At 39.7% G+C, this 24790-nt stretch overlaps 1 protein-coding gene across 6 annotated transcripts in view; it reads right to left on the bottom strand.

Annotated features, from left to right (window-relative positions):
* The window catches only part of Eml4 (EMAP like 4), a 130718-nt gene that overhangs the window by 46529 nt on the left and 59399 nt on the right, over positions 1-24790 (bottom strand). Inside the window, exons 2-7 of one of the 6 annotated variants that reach the window (XM_059248499.1) lie at positions 17443-17625; positions 10967-11096; positions 6917-7090; positions 4840-4968; positions 4369-4394; positions 4145-4177 (exon numbers count right to left, since the gene is read on the bottom strand). In XM_059248499.1, coding sequence (XP_059104482.1) covers positions 4145-4177; positions 4369-4394; positions 4840-4968; positions 6917-7090; positions 10967-11096; positions 17443-17625 — 675 coding nt within the window. The remainder of the gene's footprint in view (positions 1-4144; positions 4178-4368; positions 4395-4839; positions 4969-6916; positions 7091-10966; positions 11097-17442; positions 17626-24790) is intronic. The other 5 variants (XM_059248501.1, XM_059248500.1, XM_059248503.1 and 2 more) reach the window with 5 other exon arrangements.

Here is a 24790-nt window from a genome sequence, read left to right on the forward strand (position 1 = left end):
ACTTACATTACAGCCATTATGCCTCTTGCCCTGATGTGAGTAAGGTGTCTGGTGAAGTTTCTATTGTGAAGAACAAATATTTTAGAAATATAATGGCTAGCAAATCCAACACTGCATGCATGCATCCTGTGAACAGTGATCTACCTGCTATACCTTATCACAGTATTAAAAAAAAAAAATCACCTGCCTCGGGGCTTATGTACTTCAGATCCCTCCATTTACAAAACTCTTTCTCTAGATATTCACATATTTCACTCATTTTCGTAGGACAGTTTAAATGTCACCGGATCAGAAATGCCAACCATTCTATGTAATAGTAAACTCTTATTCTTTCCAAATATGTGTCATCTCATAACATTAAGAATTTGTTATATTCGGTCTACATCCCCCCCCCCCCGCCCCCTCGGAGCCGAGGACCGAACCCAGGGCCTTGTGCTTGCTAGGCAAGCGTTCTACCACTGAGCTAAATCCCCAAACCCCTGTCTACATCTTGTATGTTTCAATTGTTTGCCTCATAAATTCCATGTGCTTCAGACATAGTAACTGCTGTAATCCTGAGTGCTTAGTATAGGGCCTGACAAAGTAAATACTCAAATTTTTGTTAAACAAACAACTAAATATATAAAATGGTTAACTGATAATGGAACAATTCAGAAGCATGTCAGATCTATAAGAGCTGTCAGAATCGCAAGATTATTTTAGGGCTTACTTTTCTTTCCCCTGTTCAGTACACGTTTCTACTGGCTATTTAAAGTTTACTTGAGGGCTGAAGCAGGAGCAGAGAGAACAAGCAGAACGAGAATACAGGGTTCTGAGGAAGGTGAGTAGCTGTGGGGAGAGAAAGGAAGGAGGGAGGAGGAGAGAAGAGCTAGGATGCTAGCACGGACTCTGAAATGTGGTAACAGGTGCTTGTATTACCAGCATGCGCTTTGATATGCTGACAGGTGCCACAGGTAGCCATGTGTCTCTCTGCCAGAGGTTAAGGGAAACTACTCCTGTTGGTAGATGGCAACTAGTGTTCTAAGTTCCTGAGGAATGCTGGTTTTCCTCTGACCTCCAGAAATCCTCCTATAGTCCAGGCTGAACTCAATGGATTGCCTTTTGGAGTCTGGGAGATTGGAGTTTAGGTCCTAACACAATCTTCCAGTGAGCTCAAAAAATGTTCTTCAGGGCTGGAAATGCAGCTTAGTGCATGTGAAGCTGTGGTCTACATCTAGAGAATGTGCAGTGCTTACCTAGCATGAGAGGTCTTAGGTTTGATCCCTAGCAAGCATTGCATAAAGACAAACCAAAACTACATCTGGCTCTTAGTGGGTAAGTTACAAACAGGATAGCACTGTCTTAACTGCCCCATCTAGTAACAAACAGCCCTAGAGGAAATGTTATCAAGTTCTAACTGCTAGCAGCACTTTACCCCTGCTGTGAATATAACAAAACCCAGAGAGAGCAAGTACAAAAGGCTTAGGTATGGGGTGAAGACCTAAGCCTTTCCTGAAAGCTTGCCCATGTACATCCTTTCCTGCTGCCAACTGCTTCCAACCAGGGCACCTGCTTTGTGTGTGCGTGCGTGCGTGCGTGTGTGTGTGTGTGTGTGTGTGTAAAAGCCTTGCACTCAAATGTATAAAAAAATGGAAAGGCAGTCTTTATTTGCTGTAAGTTGTAAGAGTATTTTTAAAGTTTGATATTCATTTGCATAGCATATTACAACATTTTTATATTTTAGCTATTGATGCTAAAAATCATTTTTGGACATTCTTTTAAATTTGTAATTTATTTACTTCTTAGCCTTTTTTTGTGTGCCAATGACAACAATTACTGGCAGAGACAGGTGGATTTCTGCGAGTTCGAGGTCAGTCTGGCCTATAGAGTGAGTTCCAGGACAGCCAACGGTTACACAGAGGAACCCTGTCTTGGGGGTGGGTAGGAGACAATTCAAGTATAATTGCTCAAACTAAATTCTACCTCTTCTGCCCACTTCTCCAGTGTTTGGTCTTTCAGTAGGGTCACTTATCCAGTTCTCTCACGCTAGTCTCCACAATGCCCCCATTTCCTACCTTCCACACTCTCCACCTGGCCAACAATTTAGAATCTACTAGTCAGGACAGAACTAACTATATAACTGACTGCACAAGAGTCTTGACAGGTCCACTCTAGTGATTATTCTCCAGAAAGAATAAACTAATTAAGGAGTAAAGAAATGTACTCAAACTGTATAACTAATGCGAGTGTGATCAATATGTGATGTCATCAATTCCCATCCCTGGGAAACTGTTTTGAAGATCAAATTCTTGTAACAAAATTCAACTTCCTTTTTCCCTCTCCACCTTCTCCCAAGCACCGGCCTCCTCCTTCCATGCTGCGCCTCTGCACACTACCACCTAAGTAATGACATTATTTCACCTGTTCACCTGAATGATTTTGAAGATTGTGCCAATACAGAGCACTCTCACAAATGGACGTTAAGTTCCCCTTTCCCTTCCAAACATACTGAAGAAAGACAGCCCTTTCTCAATTCCTGCATGAGGATTCTGTCAGACTGGAATGTGTCTTTAGAACATTTAGTACAGCGCACCATCTCTGGATACGGTGTTTCCTAGTTTTAAAGGATGTCTGCATATACTGTTCCGCCTTACAAGTTGTGTGAAGTGAGCTTTGCTGTGGTTATTATTCTCAGGTCAGAACACTGTTCAAGGACACTGCCATTTGGCCTAGGCCATGAGGCTACCAAACAGAAGAACTGGGACCCATGGCTGTCCACATTCACTGCTCTTTCTGTATATCAGTGCCTCTATTTAACAAAGTTTGGCTAGAGTCAAAATTGTGTTTTAAGTAGATTCACCATTTTCTTTGGGTAGGTCAACCATTATGTAATTTATACTCTTATAATGCAAAAATTTCAGATCTACCTGAAGAATATCACATTTCAACATTGTTTATAATTTCTAACAAGATTACAAACCCATATCTCTCATAAATATATATGCAAAACTTCTAAACAAAATCTTACTGAAAAAATCCAATAATACAATTTAAAGAATAATATATCATGATTAAATTAATCCAATGACAGAAAACTTAACCAGGGTACTGGGAGTAAGAGAACAGATGAGAATGGTTAGAGAAAGTTGTAAGGGAATTTTGAAAATGATGGATGTTTGCCATCTTGTTTTTGATTAATGCATGTGCAAAAGACTTAGCAAATTGTTCACTTTGTGTGTGGTTTATCATATATCCCAACTATACTTTTGAAAGCTCCTTTAGAAAACATTAACAATAACAAAAAATAAAATAAATAAAAAATTTTTTCAAAAAAATAATTTCTGTGTAAAAACTTATGATCTAAAGAATATAACCTTTCTTTCTCTCTCTCTCTCTCTATATATATATATATATGTATATATATATATATTTCTTTCTAGAAGAAAATAAAAATTCACAGGAATTAAGTTAAATTGCTAACAGAAAATTTAAGCACATTTTAGCCAATTAATAGTCCAGAAAACAAAGATAGCTATGAACCAGAAATGAGGTGCAAAAAGCATGCACAGAAAAGGCATGGTTTCATCTAAAACAGCATGCTTCAATTACATTTGCAAGCAATTTGAGGAGAGTGTAAAAGTGATACATAAAACTTACCTACTTTGCTATTAAATATTAAATATACATATACAGAGTTATCCTGTTTCGGTCAGAACGAGCCAACAGCAAGTAGCCAGAAATAACAATTAATAAAAGGGGAAAATTGAAGAGGAAATGCTTTGCTAGACTCATTATGAGTTTTAGCAGCAAGAAACAAGTGATTATTTGCAACCAAGTTGGCAAGACAGGAGAGTTAAAATTTATCAATCTTTTAAATGGCTTTTCTAAGTATAATTTTTAGAGGAAACATATTTTGATTTCTTTATGTTGATATATTTATTTTTACTGTTCACCTTAATTCTTCAGATCTCACAGAAGACAGTTGTTTGGGGTTTTTTTTGTTTTTTTCTTTTCTTTTTTAAAAAAGCAGTTGCACTTCCTAGTCAAATTACCATGGTATTTCCTTTGCTAAGAGGAAAGCCAGAAAGCAGTAATGATGAAAAGCCAAATAAGAGATCCAGAAGAGGCTGACTCGGGAGGCGCCCACTGCAGAGCGTATCCTTACCTTGGCTGTTTTTTTCACGGGTTGACATTTTTGCTGGTTGAGACAAAAATGACATATCTTACAATAAAAACTGAGCATTTTCTTAAATGACTACAGTAATATGTCTTTTTGGTTACTATGAACTAATAAATTATACTGAATGAAATTGTCATATTCTTATGAATCAACAATAGTTAAAATGATGTTAAAAAGGCAAGTATTTTTAAAAAGAATTTTTAATTTACCTTGATTGATGATGACATCTTTATGTCTAAAAAAAAGAACGCAAAGAACACATTTATTTTATATGGCTCAGCACTAGAATCACCTGAAAGAATTAAAAATTTTTGATGCCTAGCCCATATCCTAGATAAATCTCTACAAGTAAAATTTAGGAAGTAGTATTTTTTCAGTTTCTCAGTGGTTTCAACTACTAATATATATACTATTTTATAAAACAACAAATATCACACATAATCATCAAAACAGTGAAAGCACACACAAAAAAGAGTATAATACTCAAATCTTACAAGATTAAAATACTGGAGAAAAATTAATAGGAAGACAAAGCTTTTCTATGAAGACTTAAAAAAATACACTGACGAGAAACAATCAATCAACTGAAATAGATTAAAAGGTTCAAATCAGGCATGTCGTCACACACAACAGTACAGAGACACAATTATTAATTTTTGCATATGACAAATATGACTTACTTGTCTGCACTTTTTATAACCTTTGATATTAGTTTTGATGTTGAAACGGTTTTCAATAACTTATTACGACTATCATCTGAATTTTCCCATGAGTTATGTGACTTTTCAGCTGTTGGTGGACGTTTTATGCTAGAAAAAACACATTAATTTCTTAGATGAACGTTTTGAGTAGCAATGACATGTAACTGACAGTTTCAATAGAGAATGAAAGAAGAGATTACTGCCCTTAAGGAATCCAGGGGTGAGGAGGATTAGTTGGAAGGCTCTGGCTGGATGAGCGGAGGAGTTAAACAAGGCAATTAGGAAGTCTGTGTTACCTGGTCATTCAAAAGAGCCACTAAAACAAACACTATCTAGAAAAAGAAATCTCCACAATCTGCTGTTAATACAAGAAAATGCTTAGATCAATATGGACTAGTTCTCATAATTTGTAAAAATACGAATTATAAGCCTGAAATATGAGACTGCACCTTTTATTCTGTATGTAATTATGTTCATGTAGTTAATTTATACACGACACAAATTTCTAAGTAAGCTGTGATGCTAAAGTGGAAGCTTTTGTTTACAGTTTTAGAGACTTTCATCCAGGATCAGAAATACACAATATGTGATACAATAAAAAGCTATTGGCATTATCAGTGAGGATACCCTGTATTTGTAACTGAAATTTTATGGTTTAAAAATGACTTTCTGGCTGCATTGCTAACTACCCCGAAACTCATCCAGTCCTCAATACTTCTGCAACAGGGCATCCAAAGAGCAACTTAGAAGGGCAAGCACATTTCCAGGAGATGCTAAGCTGAAAAGGAGACTCTGGGACAAAGAGACACCAAGTTAGTCAGAACCTTAGAGAGATCACGAGCCTTGCCTGCACACGGTAAGAAGTTGCATAACATTAATAACTCCACAGGAGCCCAGGCAGAAGAACCACAGACCCTTAGACAGCACAAGAATCTGCATCAGGCACAGAGACAAAGCATTCTGTAAATGGTAAACATGCATTAATCAAGTGAAGAATATTTTGGTTTTTAAAATTTCCATTATAGACTTGAAGCAAAAGATTAAAGTAGCTAAAGAGAAATATACTGCAAATCTTTTAGAGTGACTGTCATTTACTTTACTGAAGTTCTAACCAGTGCTGGGGATGGATTAATAGTTTCCTCAAATTCCTCTGCAGTACTATGATAATAAAATATCTAAGGAATGCTAAAACTTGAGTCCATGTTTCTAAACAGTGCCCACCCTGCCCCGCCCCTTCTTTGAGACAGGATTTCTCTGTGAAACAGTCCTGGCTGTCCTGGAACTGGCTTTGTAGATCAGGCTGGCCTTGAACTCAGAAATCTGCCTACCTCTTCCTCCCAAGTACTAGGATTAAAGGTGTGTGCCACCACCACCCGACTAAATGGGCCAAATTAATTAAACTGGTATCAATATTTGTTACAAGGCAGCTAGCTGCATCAGTGAGCCCTGTGTGTGCACGTCTATACCCCTAATTTAGGCTCACACACATTTGTTAGGATGTTTTTCCTTTCTCTCATCACTTTAAAACATTAATTATTATGGAACAGAGAAAAGCTCTCAAACAAGCCTTTAGCATAGAAAAGACGAGGTGAAATGAATTCATTTCCATACTCAAGCAAGAAATTATCCTCCCAAGACCCAAAGCTGAAATTGGGATACAGCCACAAGAACCGTTTGTTTAAAGGGGCCTTGCAAGTCGAGGTTGTAATGATGCCAAAATGTAGTGAGGATAATTAACATGGCAATTTCTATCCATGGCTATAAATTTAAGAATAAGTACCTAAAATTTTTTAAATATTCTATAATTTTATTATAAAAATATTGTTTGGGTTGTTTATACCTCTTTCCTTTCACCAAATTGTCTGTAACTTAGTTTCTTTGCCAGTTATAACTGAAAAATTATGGTTCTAAATCTTTATTTTCCGGTGTTCTAAAATACAGATTCTAAGCAATGAAGTTTTCTCTTCGACTCCATGGATAGCCAACTCTTCCCAAATCACAGAATTTAGGTATCTTTACAACCGTTCCCTAGCTCTGTACTTGGGATGGTTAAAACCTTTTGGTGGGAGCGGAGCTCTTGCTCTCTGGAGTTTGTCTGTTTATTTGGAGAGGCTGTGAAGAGGGCTGGGGAGAAGGTGATGCTCGCATTTGTGGGCTCTGATCATTAGAATGAGACTCCTCTCTTTTTTCCCTCTGTCCTTGTGGCTTGTCTTTCTTTTTTTCTGTACCACTGTAAAATAAAGTATAACATGGAACAACACATATTTAAACAAACTTTAAAATCAAAATAATAAAGTGATTAAAATTCAAGACCCTAAATCATATAATTAATACAATATATATTATTTTTATTCAATAAGGAAAAGTAATCTTTAATAAAGAATTAATTTTCTAAAATCTAAGATAATAATCCATCCTGTGGGGAAAAAAAAAATCTATCCTATGAAGAGTGCCCTTTTGGATGGAAGTGACCTCTAATGGATTTTGTAATTTTGGTAGATCTCAGTGGGGCTGGAGAAGTTCTTTAACTAATTCCAACTTATCCACATCAGAACACTGGAGGGTCTTTGCTTTCCCTGTACAAAGAAACTGACTGACGACACGCTAAGTGCTCATATTTAACCCAGACTAGTCCCGGGCTCCTCTGCCCCTGTTAACTGAGGCTTCTCTCTGTGGGGAAGAGAGGGTGGGCTGTGGAACTGAGCATCAATTCAGGGACTCACATATATGCTAGCTAAGCACTCTCCTGATGAGGTATACCCAGAGTCTCCATCAAGAGTTTTAAACTTGGGGCTGGAAAGATGGCTCAGAGGTTAAGAGCTGTTCTTCCAGAAGTCCTGAGTTCAATCCCCAGCAACCACATGGTGGCTCACAACCATTTGTAATGAGATCTGGCGCTGTCTTCTGGCCTGAAGGGATATATACAAGCAGAACACTCTATACATAATAAATAAATTAAAAAAAAAAAAAGTTTTAAACTTACTAAAAACATATTGTTTATTTCAAACCTGTTAAGTTGTTATTTTAATTATAAAAGGTAAGTATAAAAATAGAAACTATATATGAAAAGAAAACTGTAGTTCTGTGAAAAACCACGTTTTATGCTGCAGAAAGACTTGAGGGCTGGAGAGAGGGCCCAGCTATCAAGAGTGCTGGCTGCTCTTTCAGAAGACCTGAGTTCAGTTCTCAGCGTCCCCATCAGGTGGCTTAAACTACCACTCCAGCTCCAGGGGGATTCAGTGAACCTGAACACAAATGTACACATAATTAAAAAAAAAAAATGTGTATATGTGTATGTATGTATATATATATATATATATATATATATATATATATATATATATATATATATATATATACACACACTCTAAGAGGCCTGGCCTGGTTAGCGCACGCCTTTAATCCCAGCACTCAAGTGGCAGAGGCAGGAGGATCTCTGTGAGCTCGAGGCTAGCCTGGTCTACAAGACAGCCAGGACTACACAGAGAAACTCTGTTTTGATAAAAACAGAACAAAATAAAACAAACAAGCAAAAAACAAAAAACAACAAAAATGAAAACAAAAACTAAAAAATTTAAAAAGTAAATTTTTTTAAATGATATTAAATGAAGGTGAAGTAATTTTTAAAGTTACAGAAAAAGAAGAAAAACAAATACATTGTTTTGCCAGAGTTTTACATTTCTTATTCTGCCTTTAAACTAAGAATTACAAAGTTACTTATAGGTGTATTTTATATAAGACAGTCAACAAATGTGATCAAAGATACATCCTTTGAAGGGGAGAAGGAAGACTGTCCTGACAGATGACAAACTATTGATGTATTTTAAGTTAAAATACTCGACATACTTATGTATAGCCTGTATGACCCTGCAGTTGGACCCTTAACTGATAAAGCACTTTCTAAGTCTCAGCTGCACCCATGAGCAGTACTGTAAAGGACGGACTCAAGACTTGCATGCCAATAGTGAAAGGGTAGAAAACTATGAGTGCTCTAGTTCTTGAACAAAGGACATTTAAATTTTATAAGAAGGTATGTTCCAAGAATATCTGTCAAAATATACATATATATGTATTAATAAATATGAATATATATAAATAAAATAAACATGTGTGCATGTGTATATAGCCTATACAACTCCACTATCACATTGTAACAGTTAGGAATGTAATAACATAATCCTGACTTTGACATTGTGAATCCAATTCAGTTCTGATAACCAGCTACTGATTACTGACTCTATGTTCAATTTTTATAAAAAGTGTGTGCTAAGAACAAATTCTTACCAGCAAATAGACTAAACTTTAAAATTAGAAAACTGGGCCTGGAGATGGTCAGCAGGTAATGTGCTCCCTGTGTTAAGTGTGAGGATCTGAGTTTGGACCTCCAGCTCCCATGTAAAAGCCAAGCACGGTAGTACTCACTGGGAGCTCCAGCAGTGGAGGTGTGTGTGTGTGGGGGGGGGGGGGGGCAGGGACACGTGGATCCCAGGGGCTTGGGAGCCATCCGATCTAGGCAAAATTGCAAACTACAGGTTCAGTGAGAGGCCCAGTCTCAAAAACTAAGGTAAGGAATGATGACCATCCAACATCAACCCATGGCCTCCACAGATAGGTGTATGTGTACACACACTCACATACCACCCAACATCAACCCGTGGCCTCCACAGATAGGTGTATGTGTACACACACTCACATACCACCCAACATCAACCCGTGGCCTCCACAGATAGGTGTATGTGTACACACACTCACATACCACACAAAAAGGAAGGAAGGAGGGATGGGGGGAAGGAGGGAGTGACGGACGCTCTGAATTAGATGTCGCCTCTTTTGTAATGGTCTTCAAACTATTGTTTATGCTTAAAAGAGACTTTCCTTTGGGGTTACTGAAAAGCACAATCTAGTGGTCCTAGGTCCCCCTTTCCTAGTGTGCTGATCACTAGAATGTAACAGCACAGCAGCTAGTGTAAGAAAACCAGCTAAAACTAAACTGCTACCGAATACAAAATGGATTTTATTAAAAATTACATAGTAAGGGCTGGAGAGATGGCTCAGCAGTGAAGAGTCCTTGCTACTCTTCCCAGCACCCACACTGCAGCTCACAATTACCAGCAACTCCAGTTACAGGGGATCCAAAATCCTCTTCTAGTGGGTGCTGCGTGGTGTGTTCACCAGACGGCAAAACATACCAAGGAAATAAAAATTAAACCATTTTGAAAAATAATAATATAAATGTCTACTATGAATGTTTATTATAGTGTTTTCTCCTGAAAATGAAGCAGAGATAATTTTAGCACTCTTTGAAAGGGGAAAACAAAATCTGGATTCTGTAGCGACATTAGGTTCTGGAAGGAACGTTTAAAGAACAGAAGGTTATTTCGTCGCCATTCTTGTGACCACCTGTTTGGTTGAGCACCTGTAACTCCACACTGTAACCTTTTGGTCACTGGCACTAGTTCGAGAGGGTGGGAAAACGTCCTTTAAGCAGTATCATTGCAACGGTGAATTATACTGAATTAACAGATATGCATGAGCACATGGTATTCAAGTCTGTAATACCCTGGAACGTTTAGAGTGCAGGAACACCAGCATCCTCCTGCCTCTACCAGCCCTGAACATATAGACAGCCACACACTACTACTAGAATACTTTGAGGTGAACCTCAGTTTTCTGATTTTTGCTAAAGAAGTTATAATAGCCTTTAACCACCCCACCCCCCACTAAAGTAGAGATATATTAAAGAATCTATTTTGCCTTTAAAATGTATCAAATATGTCACTTGACAAGGACAATGGACTTGCAAAATTTCATTAAATGTATCAATAAAGTTTTGCTGAAAAACAAAACCAACAATAACAACAAGGTTCTAGGACATGAAAAGATTCTTTCCCTTGAGTAAGTACCAAAAGGCTTCTGAATAAAAACCAGCAGTGTGATACTGGAAGCACGATGGACTCGGGCCAGGTGTCTCATCCACGGTTAAAGAACTCAAGACATGCGCTCCTGACTACCATACGGCTCTATCTGTGATTCGGCTCATGAATAGCCTAATTTACCATGCATACTGGTGCACTGTCAGTTCCCCAACCCCAGGCCAGTCAGGTACCTTTTAGCAGCAGATGAAAGAGTTTCTTTTCTTGCTATTGATACAGAGCTGGTGTGATTCTGTTTTCTGTTTATACCACTTCCATTGGTTATACAGGACATGGAAATAGCTTCTCGAAGGCTTGGTTGGCCTAGGTAGTTAGAAAAAAAAAATTATAACAAATTTCAAGATATTTCTTAAAGAGCAGCATTTTAAAAATTAAGTCTAGTAGTGTTTAAGAACAGTGAGCAGATGGCCCCACCCGCAGCATTCAGCAAGCGGCACCACTGTCCTGAGATTTAATACCATCAACACAGACCAATACAAAGCTACACTGAGCTGCTGGATGCTAGATCAACTCGCTCAGCTAAATGGTGGCTGTTACATGGCAGCTCTGAAGCTCATGACCCAACCATATGCTTTAAATTTCTAATATTCTACCAGCAAATTTAAGAGTGCTATTCTATATAAATGAAGTTTAACTATGTAAAACAACTTTTACAGTAAAAGGATTGGAATAAATGTCTGGTAAGTAAGCAGCTGTGGTCAGCAAGGGTCAAAACCTCAGGTTAAACAGGCCTGTCTACTAAGAGTCAACTTTATTTAAAGGTTGGAAGTAGAGTATAGTTATGGACTCAAGCAAAATTGAACTGTTCAACTAAGATAATCTCATGCCGGTTTTTCTTTCTAAAACATAAAATTACAAGTTGTATATGTAGGACCTAAATTATCTGGCATTCCAGACTGTTTCAAATTTGATGTTTAACTGCATTTTTGACAGGTCCTGGTACTCAATTGTAACTACCTAAGGGGCTTCCTTAATACAGTGTCCCAACTCCTACCACAAATGGATGAGCCAGAAGAGAGGAAAAGGCGGAGAGCAGCTGCATTTCCTTTTTAAAACTTCTTGGGAAGGCACTTACATACATGTAAGAGAAATGCCCCTCAAATTACAATTTTTGCTATAAAATCTAGCAGTAGTACGCCACACAGGTGACTTCTTACCTTGATGATTTTTGAGATTATCATGATGAAATACTTAAAAATGTTCAAGTCAGTAGCATTTACCATGTCTGCAACGCCGTGACCAAGGGAAGGGGGAAGTGCTAGGAGAAAGAACTCAGTACCTGAGGTTCACTGTCAGGTGCTCGGGTCCTCCAAATACCTCTTCCACTTTCTTATTCTCTTCAATGTCCGCCTCCCAACACCCTTCCTTAGTCTAATGACTTTATTCCTTAAGAGGGGAGCAATACACCCTCATTAAATTCTGTCTTCTCTATTTCCAATTATTGTGAATATTTCCCCTTTCCTCTTGTCTCAAAGCAAGATACCCATTAACTTCTAGCCCACTATTTTCAAAAGTAGAAATGACAAAGGAAGCATTAGACTCTTGTATAGGAACAGCCCCTGTTGCTCGGTCTGAGACAATAGCCACCAACATACTTCTAGACACAGAAGTCTCAGAGGTGTTGTCTGGATAAGGAGGAATTATCCTCATCCTCTGACACAATTATCACTGATTTTAGTTTAATGCTCGTTAAAGAGATTCACACCTTCCTTCCCAACCTGACTAATGTAATTTTCCTACTAACAACCTATGACAACCTTTGCATTCTCCCACGTTATTTGGGATAAGAACTAAATGACAATGCCTAGGCCTTTATAATATCCCAAATTCTACATAACAAGGACTGGCTTTCTATTATATTTCAATATTTTTTCTGGGTTCTTTTATTTCTCAAGTGGTGACTACACAATGCTTTTTATCTTTGGTTTATCAAGTTTCCTTGGTGTGAAAAACTGCTACCTTTAGATAAATTTGCCTTTTACTTCTAAAGCATTCTGTACTAATAGTGTGTCTTTGTACAATGCCGCTGGGCCGTACTCTCAAATTATATTCACGTGGTCACCTCCTCCCCAAGGGGTCCTAATGGGTTTCCCAGGTACCAGCTGTGGCATAATTTGTCTTCCTGGCAGTTAAAATTGCCCAAGTGTTCTCTGGACTTTCCTTTATGCTCCGAAGTCCAGGTAATTTTCTTTTGGCAAGGACTCAGTTGTAACTGGTGCTTAAGTTATGAACATATATCGTCAAAAGGAAAGAATTCTCTGATAGAGAAGGTATACCAAAAATTTAAATGACTGGCCATCTTAAAAAAACTGGAGAAAAAACTTCCTACCTTGGTTAAATGTCTGGCATAAAATAAAGAAGAAAAATGTGGGCTAAGTTTTTAAGTACATGGAATAAGACCAACTAAAAGAAAAGAACTAAATATACTGCAGTGACTAGTTAGGTGTGCTGCTGATTTTGGCATTAAGTGACAGCAGAATTTCATCAAGCCATTTAGACATACATGCATCATTAATATTTACTGTCAGCCATACCTGAGGCCAAGTTCTGTCACCATAGTACTACCATCTAGCCACACTAAGTGTCAGTCGTCCTCAGCAGCAGTTACGCTGACTCCTCTTAACCACAGTGTCATAAAGAGCTCTTACCCTGTTGATCCGAGGTTTAATCTGATCTCTAAGGAAATAGCATGGATGATGAGCTGAGCACTGTCCTGTCAATAACTTATGGAGAGGGACTACAGAGACACTCAGTATCTGGGGGCATTTCTACTAAAATCTGAAACCAAATCTGCATATGTTCAAGTCTCCTAACACTAGCTGCATGATCATCTATGTACATCCTTTTGCATATTTTAAATCATTCCTACATTACTTTAAACACCCAACATGGTGCAACGCTCTGTAAGTACAGATTATACTCTATTGTTCAAGGGAACAGACATAAAAATCTACAGATGTTTAAACATGCCTGCAGGTTTTTTCCTCCCTGAACATTTCTAAATGATGCTGGCTGAAGCTACAGATATAAAATCTATAGATACAGTACTGACTGTACTAAATTCTATTTCAAAGGAAACCAAGAACCTAACATAGTAGTTTTCAACAGTACAGTAAATAATTCCATTTTAATTAAAGCTTAATTGTATTTTAACAGTTGTTTTATGAAAAAATTTAATTTGAAAACATTTTGCTTAAATATTCATATTTTCAGACCATTAATATATATTAATTCTAATTAAAAACTGATTATCTGATTTTAGATAATTTGATAGCATACTATACAAATCCCAAGAGAAATATACACCTGCTTAGAGTTTTCAATAATAAAACTTATGAAATTTTACATTTCTTCATGTCTTATTATCAGTGTTAGAAAATGTAATTAGACAAAAATCTCCAGTAACGAGAAATTAGTGATTAATCTTAATGAACTATGTTCATCTATAAAAGTTTTTTCAACCAAGTAACTCAAAGAATAATCAATGAAATGGATCTCATCTCAGAATGTAACTACACTATCAGCAAAGTAAAAACACTGAGATTTATTTTAAAAATGGTTTTCCTTTACTTTTATTTTATGTATGAGTATGTATGAGTGCTTTGCCTGTGTGCTGGTTTGTGCATCAACTTGCATGCAGTATCCGTGGAGGCCAGAAGAGGGCAATTAGATCCTCTGGGATTGTCGTTACAGATGAACTGCCTTGACAGTACTGGCAATCTAACCTGGGTAGCCAGTGCTTTTAAATGTTCAGCCATCTCTCTAACTCCTAACTTCACTACTTTTAAATTCTTTTAAACTGAACTCTTGGTAATTTTGTTAGAGCAATAAAAAGAAGAATAATGTGTGTATGTGTGTATCTATACATCCACACAAACATACACATCCACAGAACTGAATATTATCCGCCATTTAAAAAGTCCTCTTTTCATTTACAACAGCAGGTACAGAATCTGGGGAGGACAGTGTGTTAACTGAGACAAGCCAGACAGAGAAAGAAAACAGCACGTGTTCTCATGTGTATGTGGAAGCTAGAAGCTGATTTCAAAGGGGTAGAGAAAAGTGCCTGGAATAGTGAGAAGTGTGTGAGAGAGAAAAGATGGTTAATGGGTACAGGGGAAATGAACAGGGAAAAATGACTTGCAACAGTCTACACAGTACAGAAGGATAACTATAGCTGACAAAAATTGTTTGAATGTTTCAAAAAAAGTTACTAGAGAGAATGTCTGAATGTTTCTAACACAATAAATAACAGGCCAATTACCTTTACCTGACCATTCCACATTACATACATGCATGAATGTTACAATGCCCAATTATTACATAAGAGTTAAAATAAAGATCTATAAAGTACTGCAGACAACAAGGAAACATTCTTTTTCAGGCTGAGGGTAGAGATGCCAATTAGGCAGGAAGCTTGCTCTAAAGGTGCACCCACTTTATCAAGCCTGTATGTGTTAACTGATCCATTTCCCCATTCTATTCTAGCAACTTCAAAATTCTCCTATAAAAATCAATTCTTTTTTTTTTTTAAGATTTATTTATTTATTGTGTATACAGTGTTCTGCCTGCATGTATGCCTGCAGGCCAGAAGAGGGCGCCAGATCTCAATACAGGTGGTTGTGAGCCACCATGTGGTTGCTGGGATTTGAACTCAGGTCCTCTGGAAGAGCAGTCAGTGTACTTAACCGCTGAGCCATCTCTCCAGCCCTAAAAATCAATTCTTAAGCAAATCATTTATTATAGTCTTAACTGTGGCAGTCTTCCAAAGTTGGTTCTCAAAAAGATATAAAATGAAAAATTAAACACACACACACACACACACACACACACACACACACACACACACACACCATAATCCAAAGTGGTTCCTACCAAGCCTTTTGCCAAACTTTAAAGTTCCTTATCTCTTGTCACTGACATTTGCCCAACTACCACTAACAATAAAGAACAACTCTTCCTCCTTTTCTAAATCTCCACTATCTACATTTAGGTCCAAAATGCAGAATCACAAAAACAGACAGTGTTGTTACTCTAACTCTTTACTCTCCCCACTTCACTGGCCATGTCTTTCACGCCTATGCTCTTCCACTCACCATTCTAACTAGCACAGTTTTGCTCTTTCACGTCTATGCTCTTCCACTCACCATTCTAACCAGCACAGTCTCTCTCTTCTATCTACCATCTGAAACCCATCTTAATAGACAGACACAGTGGCGTGGGCCCACGATCCCAGCACATGGCGGGGAACAAAGGGGCACCTTGAGTTTGCGGCCATCCTAAGCTCCACAGGGAGAGCCACTCTCAAAACCAAGTGAACAAGAAACAGAAACACAACTGCTTTACTACTGTGCCGGAGAGAATGCAGGTAAGACTGACGGTGAGTGATCAAGAGTGCTTGCAGCCAGACCTGATGACCCGAGTTTTACACCGTGAATCCACAGGGTGGAAGGACGAAACCCATTTCTGCCAAACTGTCCTCTGACACACAGAATAAACAAACAACACAGCTCTGACAACTCTTGTGTGCATTTGTGCGTGCAAGCGAAAAGCGATAAAACCTGCTCTGGGTTTTATCTCTTTCTAGTATATCTCAGACTATGGGTTTTGTTCTCGTTTTTGAGTGGTACTGGGAATGAACCTAGGACTTAGCGCAGACAGGCAAGCACTCTTCACAGATCTGCATCTCTCTCCACCCCTGGAAGTAGCGGACATTTTTCTATTTAAGATTTACTAGTTTCTTCCCTGCCCTCAGACCACCCTTGGCAAATGCACAGAAACCTTGCTTTACCAATTCTTATTACCAGCACCGATACCATCTTCCTCTTTGCTATGGCTCTGTTCTCAGCATATCTGTACACCATCTTCAAAAGTACACAATGGGGCTGAGTGTATCTATAGTTCAGTGGTACAGTGCTTCCTAGGATGCATGGGACCCTCAGTCACATCCTCAGCACCGTAAGTCAATGGGTAACATTAAAATTGGCCTTCAATCAAGCATCCTTTTGTAGTCTCCATCATCTTTCCCTTCAGGCAATTTAAGTCACTGATCTAACTCCACAATTTTCCTCAAACCTCCCTTTTCCAAACACTGCTGAGGATGGTGACCATGCTGGTCACTACACCAAGAAATGTTAAGTTCAAGTGCTTGATTAATTTGAAAGAATTAAAAATTCTTGGTGGTTTAGGAACAAAAAGGCTAGATCTGATTTAAATGAGAGCAACAAGGTCTTAAGGACTGTTTCCTCAATATTTGGATGTTGAAATTCCCACTGTACTGAGGTTGGCAATAATTTAACTATGGACCACAGAAGGCTTAGGATGAAGCTTGTTAAATAATTTACAACAATTTTAATCATGTTTATGAAACAGGTAGTTTGAATGCCTAGCTAAATTTAGGACAGGAGGCTCATTTGACCTCAGCAAATTTATTATATAGTTAGAAATATTATGATGGGAAAAGCCTATAAGTGAAGTATTATACAGGGTTCCCAATTAAAATAATAAACTTTCAGAATTTGGGGGAATAGAGAAACCTACTATAACCATAAGTAATTCAAACAAGCAAACAGTTTTATATTTCAAGTTTCAATTTTCAAAAGAAAAAGGCAGAAAACACAAGACTCCTATTTACAATGCACTTAATTACCTTTATTTGGCACAGACTTCTTCACTGAGGCTACATGATCTTCAGAGATTGCAAGACGCCTCAAAACATCAGCCAAAGCTGCCTTTAGCACAGTGATTTCATCTTCCTGTTGTTGAACTCGTGACTCAAGAGCTGAGAGGCGATCCTGAACATCAGAAGTACTTGCAGCAGAAATGCTATCATCTAAAAAAGAAAATATTAACCATTTTAAAACCTGACTACTTGAGAAAGAACTTCCTTCTGGTGAGAAAACTACCAAATCAGGTTTTTTTGTTTTCTGTTTTTTGGTTTTTTAAGGTTAAAAAAAAAAAAAAAACCAAACAGTAATTTTGCCATGATTACAAGAGCAACTTCTATAAAGGTATTTTTCAAGCTATTAAAATGATAAAAATTTCCCATGGTTGATTGCCCACACACACACCATGGTGATACCACCTTAGTTTCCTTACTAAATGTTCCCACACACATCACTTTGGAGACGTTAAGTGCTGCAGTCACAGAAATATGCAGTAGGAATTCAGCTGACTGTAGCAAAACCTAACACCTGGAAGGTAGCCAAGGGCCTTCCAGAGGATAAAGCCGAGTCTTAAGGAGTCTTGGTGAGATCAGCTTTTGAATATTAGCCATTTCCTGCTATGAATTTCTCGTGTAGCTTTTCCATTCCTAGAACAGTGTGTTTGATCATTCATTGGGTACAATTTCCTCTATACAATTAAAGTATTTGGATATATATCTCCCAACTGTGCTAAAAGCCAGACCCCTAATTCCAGGCCTTTCTGTAATTATCGTCATTAGCAACACCCGGGCTAGGGCCATCTCTGGACAAAAGCATTTTATCTGAGGAGATATTTCTCAATTCCAAGGACAGACTATAGACAGATAAACATTTCAGACCAAGCACTAGTCTTCCTGAAATAAGGTAAATATTCATACAGAGACAACTGCCAAGGTCAGGCGGATGTTAGGTACAAGGTTTTGTTTCTTTTGCAAATTAAGCTTTAACCCTCTCTTCTCCCCTTTAACAATCAACTCAGAACAAAAGGGCTTTCACATACCAAGTATATCAAGCTATGATGCAGGCTTCCAGCTACTGAGGGCTGCAAGCCATAAAAATATATAAAGTAGGATTTCAGCTGATTATGACACAGCTAATACCTGGAAGAAGCCAAGGGCCTTCCAGAGGTCAACCTGAGGCTCAAGGAGCCTTGGTGATATTTGGCTTTTGATTATCAGTCGTTTACTGCTATGAGTTTCTTGTGTGCTATTGTAGCTTTACCATCATTTTTTGGGCAACATTTCCCATCTACTAAAGGAATATTTAGATAACCTTCTGCGCTGACAGCTATGCACAGCCAGAACTTCAGTTCAAGCCTCCCTGTAATTATCATCATTGGCAGCATCCAGCCAGGTCCATCCCCAGATGGAGGAAAAGTATCTTATCAGAGATACCTCTGTACTCTCTAAGAACAGACTAAAGCGTCCAGACTAGCTGTTTGAGAAGGCCTGGTGGATGTGCCAATTGACCTTAACTTCTTCCTCCTTTCCCAAATCTTACCTCTATTTCCAGATCTCCCTTTAACCATCACCAGAGGCATCTAGCTGTACACAGGTTGCCTAGCAACCAAGCACACTTTCCCCCACCCTGCAGAAAAAAACGAGCCACAGGAAAAATGGTGGCACTTTTATTTTCTCCCATTGACCTAGCAACTTACAGATTCTTAACATTTTCTACCAATCACGTTTAAGACTATAGTGAGCACATAAGATCCCTCTTCTTAGATATTACCCGAATTTAGCCTTTAGTTAATTCATTTCCCCATTGGTCACTTCCCTTTGGGGTTGCAAATGATAATTAACGGTTATTACCTCCCTATGTGATTCTTATCACCCCTCCGTTTGACCCTGGAAGCCTGGCTTTGCACTGCTAAGGGAATACTGCTTGTAAGTGCATATATACCAAGACTCCCAGGGCACGGGAGGGAGAGGAAGATGATTTGGAAGAATAAATGACTGGACTAAGAGCTCTGTGTGCTGAGATTCTATTTCCCGAAATAGTCCTCGCCGTTCGTAGTTCTCTCTCCTGGGCCCCTGGTATGTATAATATTAAGGCTGGTCCCCCTAATATTACACAAGACCTGAGCAGACTTGCTCCACCTGACCAGAAAATTTAAACTGGACTGAGAAGAGAGGAAGAGAAACGAAGATGGAAGAAACTTAGAACAATGAGAGGACAGGAGAGGAAGGGACAGAGAGGAGCTAAGGATGAGAACAGAACTGAAGCTGTGTAGAGAGAGATTTTGACATGCTGGGCGGTGTGGTGGCGCACGCCTTTAATCCCAGCACTTGAGAGGCAGAGCCAGGCGGATCTCTGTGAGTTCAAGGCCAGCTTGGTCTATAGAGCGAGATCCAGGACAGGCACCAAAACTACACAAAGTAACCCTGTCGCGGATAAAAAGGGAAAAAAGATTTTGACTTAGAATAAAATGGACTAAAGAGCTCAGTGTACTTAGATACATGAGTATCCCTCAGATTAATCTGCCACTGGTAGGGTCTCTTCTGGAACTCTGGGAGAAGACTATAGAGGGGCTGGACCCCAATAGTCCTTGTTATATAAGAATAGTCTTCAAGAGAGCAAACTAGCTAAGCTCTCCCTTTTAATGGCATCACGGCTCCTACTTCTTTAGGAAAACAGACGGCAAACCATAGGATGCATGTCCCACCACTGACCAGAGCGCCTCTTCCCTTGTCTTTACTATCACATTCCTCCAACACCAATAAAAAGTAACTCTGTCGTGACTTAACTAAAGCCTTGGTGCAGTTCTCCTTTCTTCCAACAGTCCAATGTCTTTTTGAGAGCGTAGTGGGTGGGTGTGCTGGCACATCCTGCCATCTCTGCACTCTAGAGGCAACAGGACTGGCTCAGTCCCAGGCAAGCCTGGGCTGTATTGTAAGACTATCAAAAACAGCAGTGGGCCAGCAGGACGGCGCAGCAGGTAGAGACCCCTGGGACCCACATAGTAGAAGGGAAGAACCAACTTCCACACATTTCTTCTGACCTCCACACATACACTGTGGTACACGTACACTTCTTATGCCACCAATAAATGTAAAAGTAAAAATAAATAAAGCAGTAGCAACAAGAGTAATAAAAATAAATCAAAACCAATAAAGAAAAATAAAAGATGAGGTTTCGATAAAGCTCCTACCTAACATGTTAGGTATGGTAACAACAAAGACTATTTTAACAATGTTTGAACTATAACAACATAATTAAATGCTTCCTAAGCTACTAAACTTTAGAGTCCACTATTTGCTGGGTCAATTAGAATAAAAATGTGGACGGATGGGGGTGGGAACAAGAGATCAGGTTGTGGGGGGTAGAGGGAGAGTACTGAAACAGACTACTGCAAGTACAGTGGGGAGGGGGCATTTCAAGGTCAGGTAGAAACCTGGTGCAAGGGAATCTGCCAGGAATAATCTACCAGGATGACCCCAGCAAACTCCTAGCAGTGGCGGATACATAGCCTGAACTGGCCATCTCCTGTAACCAAGCAAGACTTCAAGGGGAGGGTCTATGGGATGTGCTACAGTAAGGGTGGCCTAGAGACTGAAGGAGTGGTCAACAAAGACTGGTCTAACCTAAAACCCATCCAGGAAGAGTAAGCCCTCCCCTGACACTGTCTGGAGCACCAGGACCCACAGGCTGGATGACCTAGAGACCTAGCATAGAACTAAACATGACTGGAGGGGGGAAATGTCAGTGTAATGATGCAGAATAACAATATTCTGCTGTACTCATAGATTGGTCCCTAGCCCAACTGTCATCAGAGGCTTCATCCAGCCACTGATGGAAACAGATGCAGACCCACAGCCAAGCATTAGTGGGAGCTCGGGGAACCCTGCAGAAGAGGGGGAGAAAGGATTGTAGGAGCCAGAGGGGTCGACACCACAACAAAGCCCACAGAACCAACTAATCTGGGCTCATAGGGGCTCATAGACATGGAACAGACAACCAGGGAGCCTGCATGGGACTGACCTAGGCCCTCTGCACATAATGTTACAGTTGTGTAGCTTGGACCTCTTGTGGGACTCCTAACAGTGGGAGCAGGGGCTGTCTCTGACTTTTTGCTGCCTTTTGGGACCCTATTCCTCATACTGGGTCACCTTGCCCAGCCACGGGGAGGTGCTCAGTCGTACTGCAACTTGATATGCCATGTTTGTTGATATCCATGGAACTTGCTCTTTCCTGAACAGAAACAGAGGAGGAGTGGATTAGGGGGTGAGAACAGAAGTGGGGGAGAAACTGGGAGGAGAGGAGGGAAGGGAAACTGCGGCCAGGATGTAAAATAATTAATTAATTGAACAAAATGTTCAGCTGTACAGAAAGATCAAATGCTATTGGTTAATTCTCTATGAGCAGAAAAGTGCTGGGGAGAAATACTGACTTAATAGACACCCTTGGCCTACTTCTTACATCAGAGCACAATTTAAACCAGGTCAGTCATATAGACACCAGGGCAGAATGTGCCATTTTCCTCAGGCTGAAACAATATGCATGGATTTCCTTACACAGCTAATTCCAAATCTGAGCTAGCACACTAATTAATACAAAGCAAACCTATGTAGGAGGCAACATCCACACTGAGATGGCACATGCCAACGGACCTCCCAGGGGCAGATGCCCCTTCTTCCTTTAGTGGAATTTCAGTGCCAATCAGAGATGTAATGGTGTGGAAAGGAAAGCTGGGCTTGTCTTGAACTTGGACTTCAAGTTCTGGTTCTATACTAATTATACTATGTGAGGCAGGTGAGTGCAGCTCTTCGAACCTTAATTACATATCTTTAAAGGAGCGAAGTATAAGGCACACCAAGTACAAAGGAGAAGACCCGAGAACCTTGGCACCTCTGTTACATGAAAGCAGGAAGGTCAGAATCTGAGATGGTTTAGCAAATGGCTGGTTCTCTCATCTTAGAACTTGGATATATTTTAAGTTTTTATTAGCAAATTAGTCATGCACAACATGGGTTTCATGATGACATCTTCACACAGGTACAGAATGCATCTTGATCACATTTGTACCCCTTTACCCTCTTACCCACTCCAGCCCCTGCTGATTCCCTTCTTCCAGCTTTCAGTGTATGTGCAGACAAATGAGTTTCGTTAGGATTAGCCACAGAAGTACTTACAGGACCATGGGCACCATAAAATTTTATTTATATATGTCTAATTCTCACACGCACGTTGTCCTGTGTATGTGGTGTGCACGTATGTATGGGTGCAGGTATGCTCCTCCATGCATGCCCCTGCATATGTATAGGCCAGAGGGTCACATCAAGTATCTTCCTCTACCACTTTGCACCTTAATTTGTCTCTCAACTGAACCCTGACCTCGCCAACTGACTTGGCATCCCTAAGCCCCTGCCTCCAGCGCTGAGCTTGCACGTGTGCACCCCATGCCCAGCTTTCATGCGGATTCTTGGGGTCCAACCTCAGGTCCTCATCCTTGTCTACAGAGCCTCCCTGGCTCCAAGCCCCTGTATGCCGCCCTTTCCTTTGTCACCTGGCTGGCCATTGTCTAAGTTCAGTCACTATTATTTCTCCTGCCTGAGTGCCTGTTTTCCTCCCCACAGACAGACAAACAGCAGCAGCTCTTCTCTCTTGCAAACTCTGGCTTTTTCAGGTCTTCTTAGTTCTGGTGCCTCACTCTTCTACTGTAGTGGGTTCAACTGTATGAGATGGCTTTTTAAGTCGGTATAAAACAACTGGCTACCAGCGATTCCATACAGTTCAATTTACACACAACACTACAGAAACCAGGCCAGAGAGGGAGCTTCCAGATTTTCCAGAGACAGCAGTATACAGCATGTTTTCTCTCTTGGTTCAACACTCCAAAGATTTTCTTAAGACTGTCAGTAATAAAGCAGCTCCTGACTACTCTAGTTCCAGTTCTGAATTCCTAAGGTGTGGACAACCAATTCTAGAAGCCAGTTTAATGTTTCTGCCCGTTAATTGTGTGGCCTAATAAATCTAGTTTTTGCGAGCCACACATTCTAATGGAGTCAGTAAACTAGACAGCTATTACCTTCTAACCTGTTCTCAAATTATGAAGGTTAAGCAGCAAGCTTTGGTCATAAACACAATCTGTCTGAGGCCTTTGGAAGGCAGCAGAGCCTCGTGAGCTTTACCAAACGTCACAGCAATGTAATAACCCATCTGGGGTTTCATACCACGTTGGTACTTTATGTTGGGAAGTTACTTGCCTTTCATCCATCCATTTTTTTAATGGCTAAGGTTTTTATGTTGTGAATGCTGGATAATCACATGAAATATATTTTCCATCTGTCAAGATCTTACCAAATCTGATAGGTCTTATGGCAGACACAAGGACAATTTTTCAAAGGCACAATAAGCACCAAGTTAACAATATCTTATTTTTGTACTGTACTTTTCATATTAACTACCTCATTCCTTTCCTTGTGTTGTCTATATTTTATATTAAAGGAAAAAAACTGAAGATACTAAATAACTTGCCTAAGGATACCAAGCTACTCTTGTTTTTTTTTTTGTTTTTGTTTGTTTTTCGAGACAGGGTTTCTCTGTGTAGCTTTGCGCCTCTCCTGGAACTCACTTGGTAGCCCAGGCCAGCCTCGAACTCACAGAGATCCGCCTGGCTCTGCCTCCCGAGTGCTGGGATTAAAGGCGTGCGCCACCACCGCCCGGCCCAAGCTACTCTTAATATCTGAGACTTAAAACATAACCTGGAACTGGGCGGTGGTGATGCACACCTTTAGTCCCAGCACTTGGAAGGCAGAGCCAGGCGGATCTCTGTGAGTTTGAGGCCAGCCTGGTCTACAGAGCGAGATCCAGGGCAGGCACCAAAAGAACACAGAGAAACCCTGTCTCAAAAAACCAAAAAAACAAAACAAAACAACAACAAAAAACCACAAACAAACAAAAATAAGCCCAACTCCCAAATTAAATGCCCTTTATTTCATTTCACACTCCATTCTAATAATAATCACACGAAGACCAAATAAATAGATCCTTTCACTAGGCTAGCAGGGTTTGTTTGAAACAAACTGTCGATCTTTATCAGTCTAGTTATTAATGAACCCTCTCTCCCTGCAGTCCTGCAGTCTGGATGAGCAATCAAAGGGCCACTTGAGCAAAGGCAGACACAAGGGAGGACTGCAGTGAACCTGCACAACAGTTTTCAGCTCTACACAATTTCTTCCTGTCTGAACTCCCAACCCTGTGGGCTGGGGAGATACCCTGGTGCATACAGCACCTGAGTACAAGTCTGGAGACCTGACTTTGGACCTTCAGAACCAAATTAAACACCAAATA

Source organism: Peromyscus eremicus, chromosome 22 (genome assembly GCF_949786415.1).
Source record: "Peromyscus eremicus chromosome 22, PerEre_H2_v1, whole genome shotgun sequence".
In the NCBI taxonomy this organism is placed as follows: domain Eukaryota; kingdom Metazoa; phylum Chordata; class Mammalia; order Rodentia; family Cricetidae; genus Peromyscus; species Peromyscus eremicus.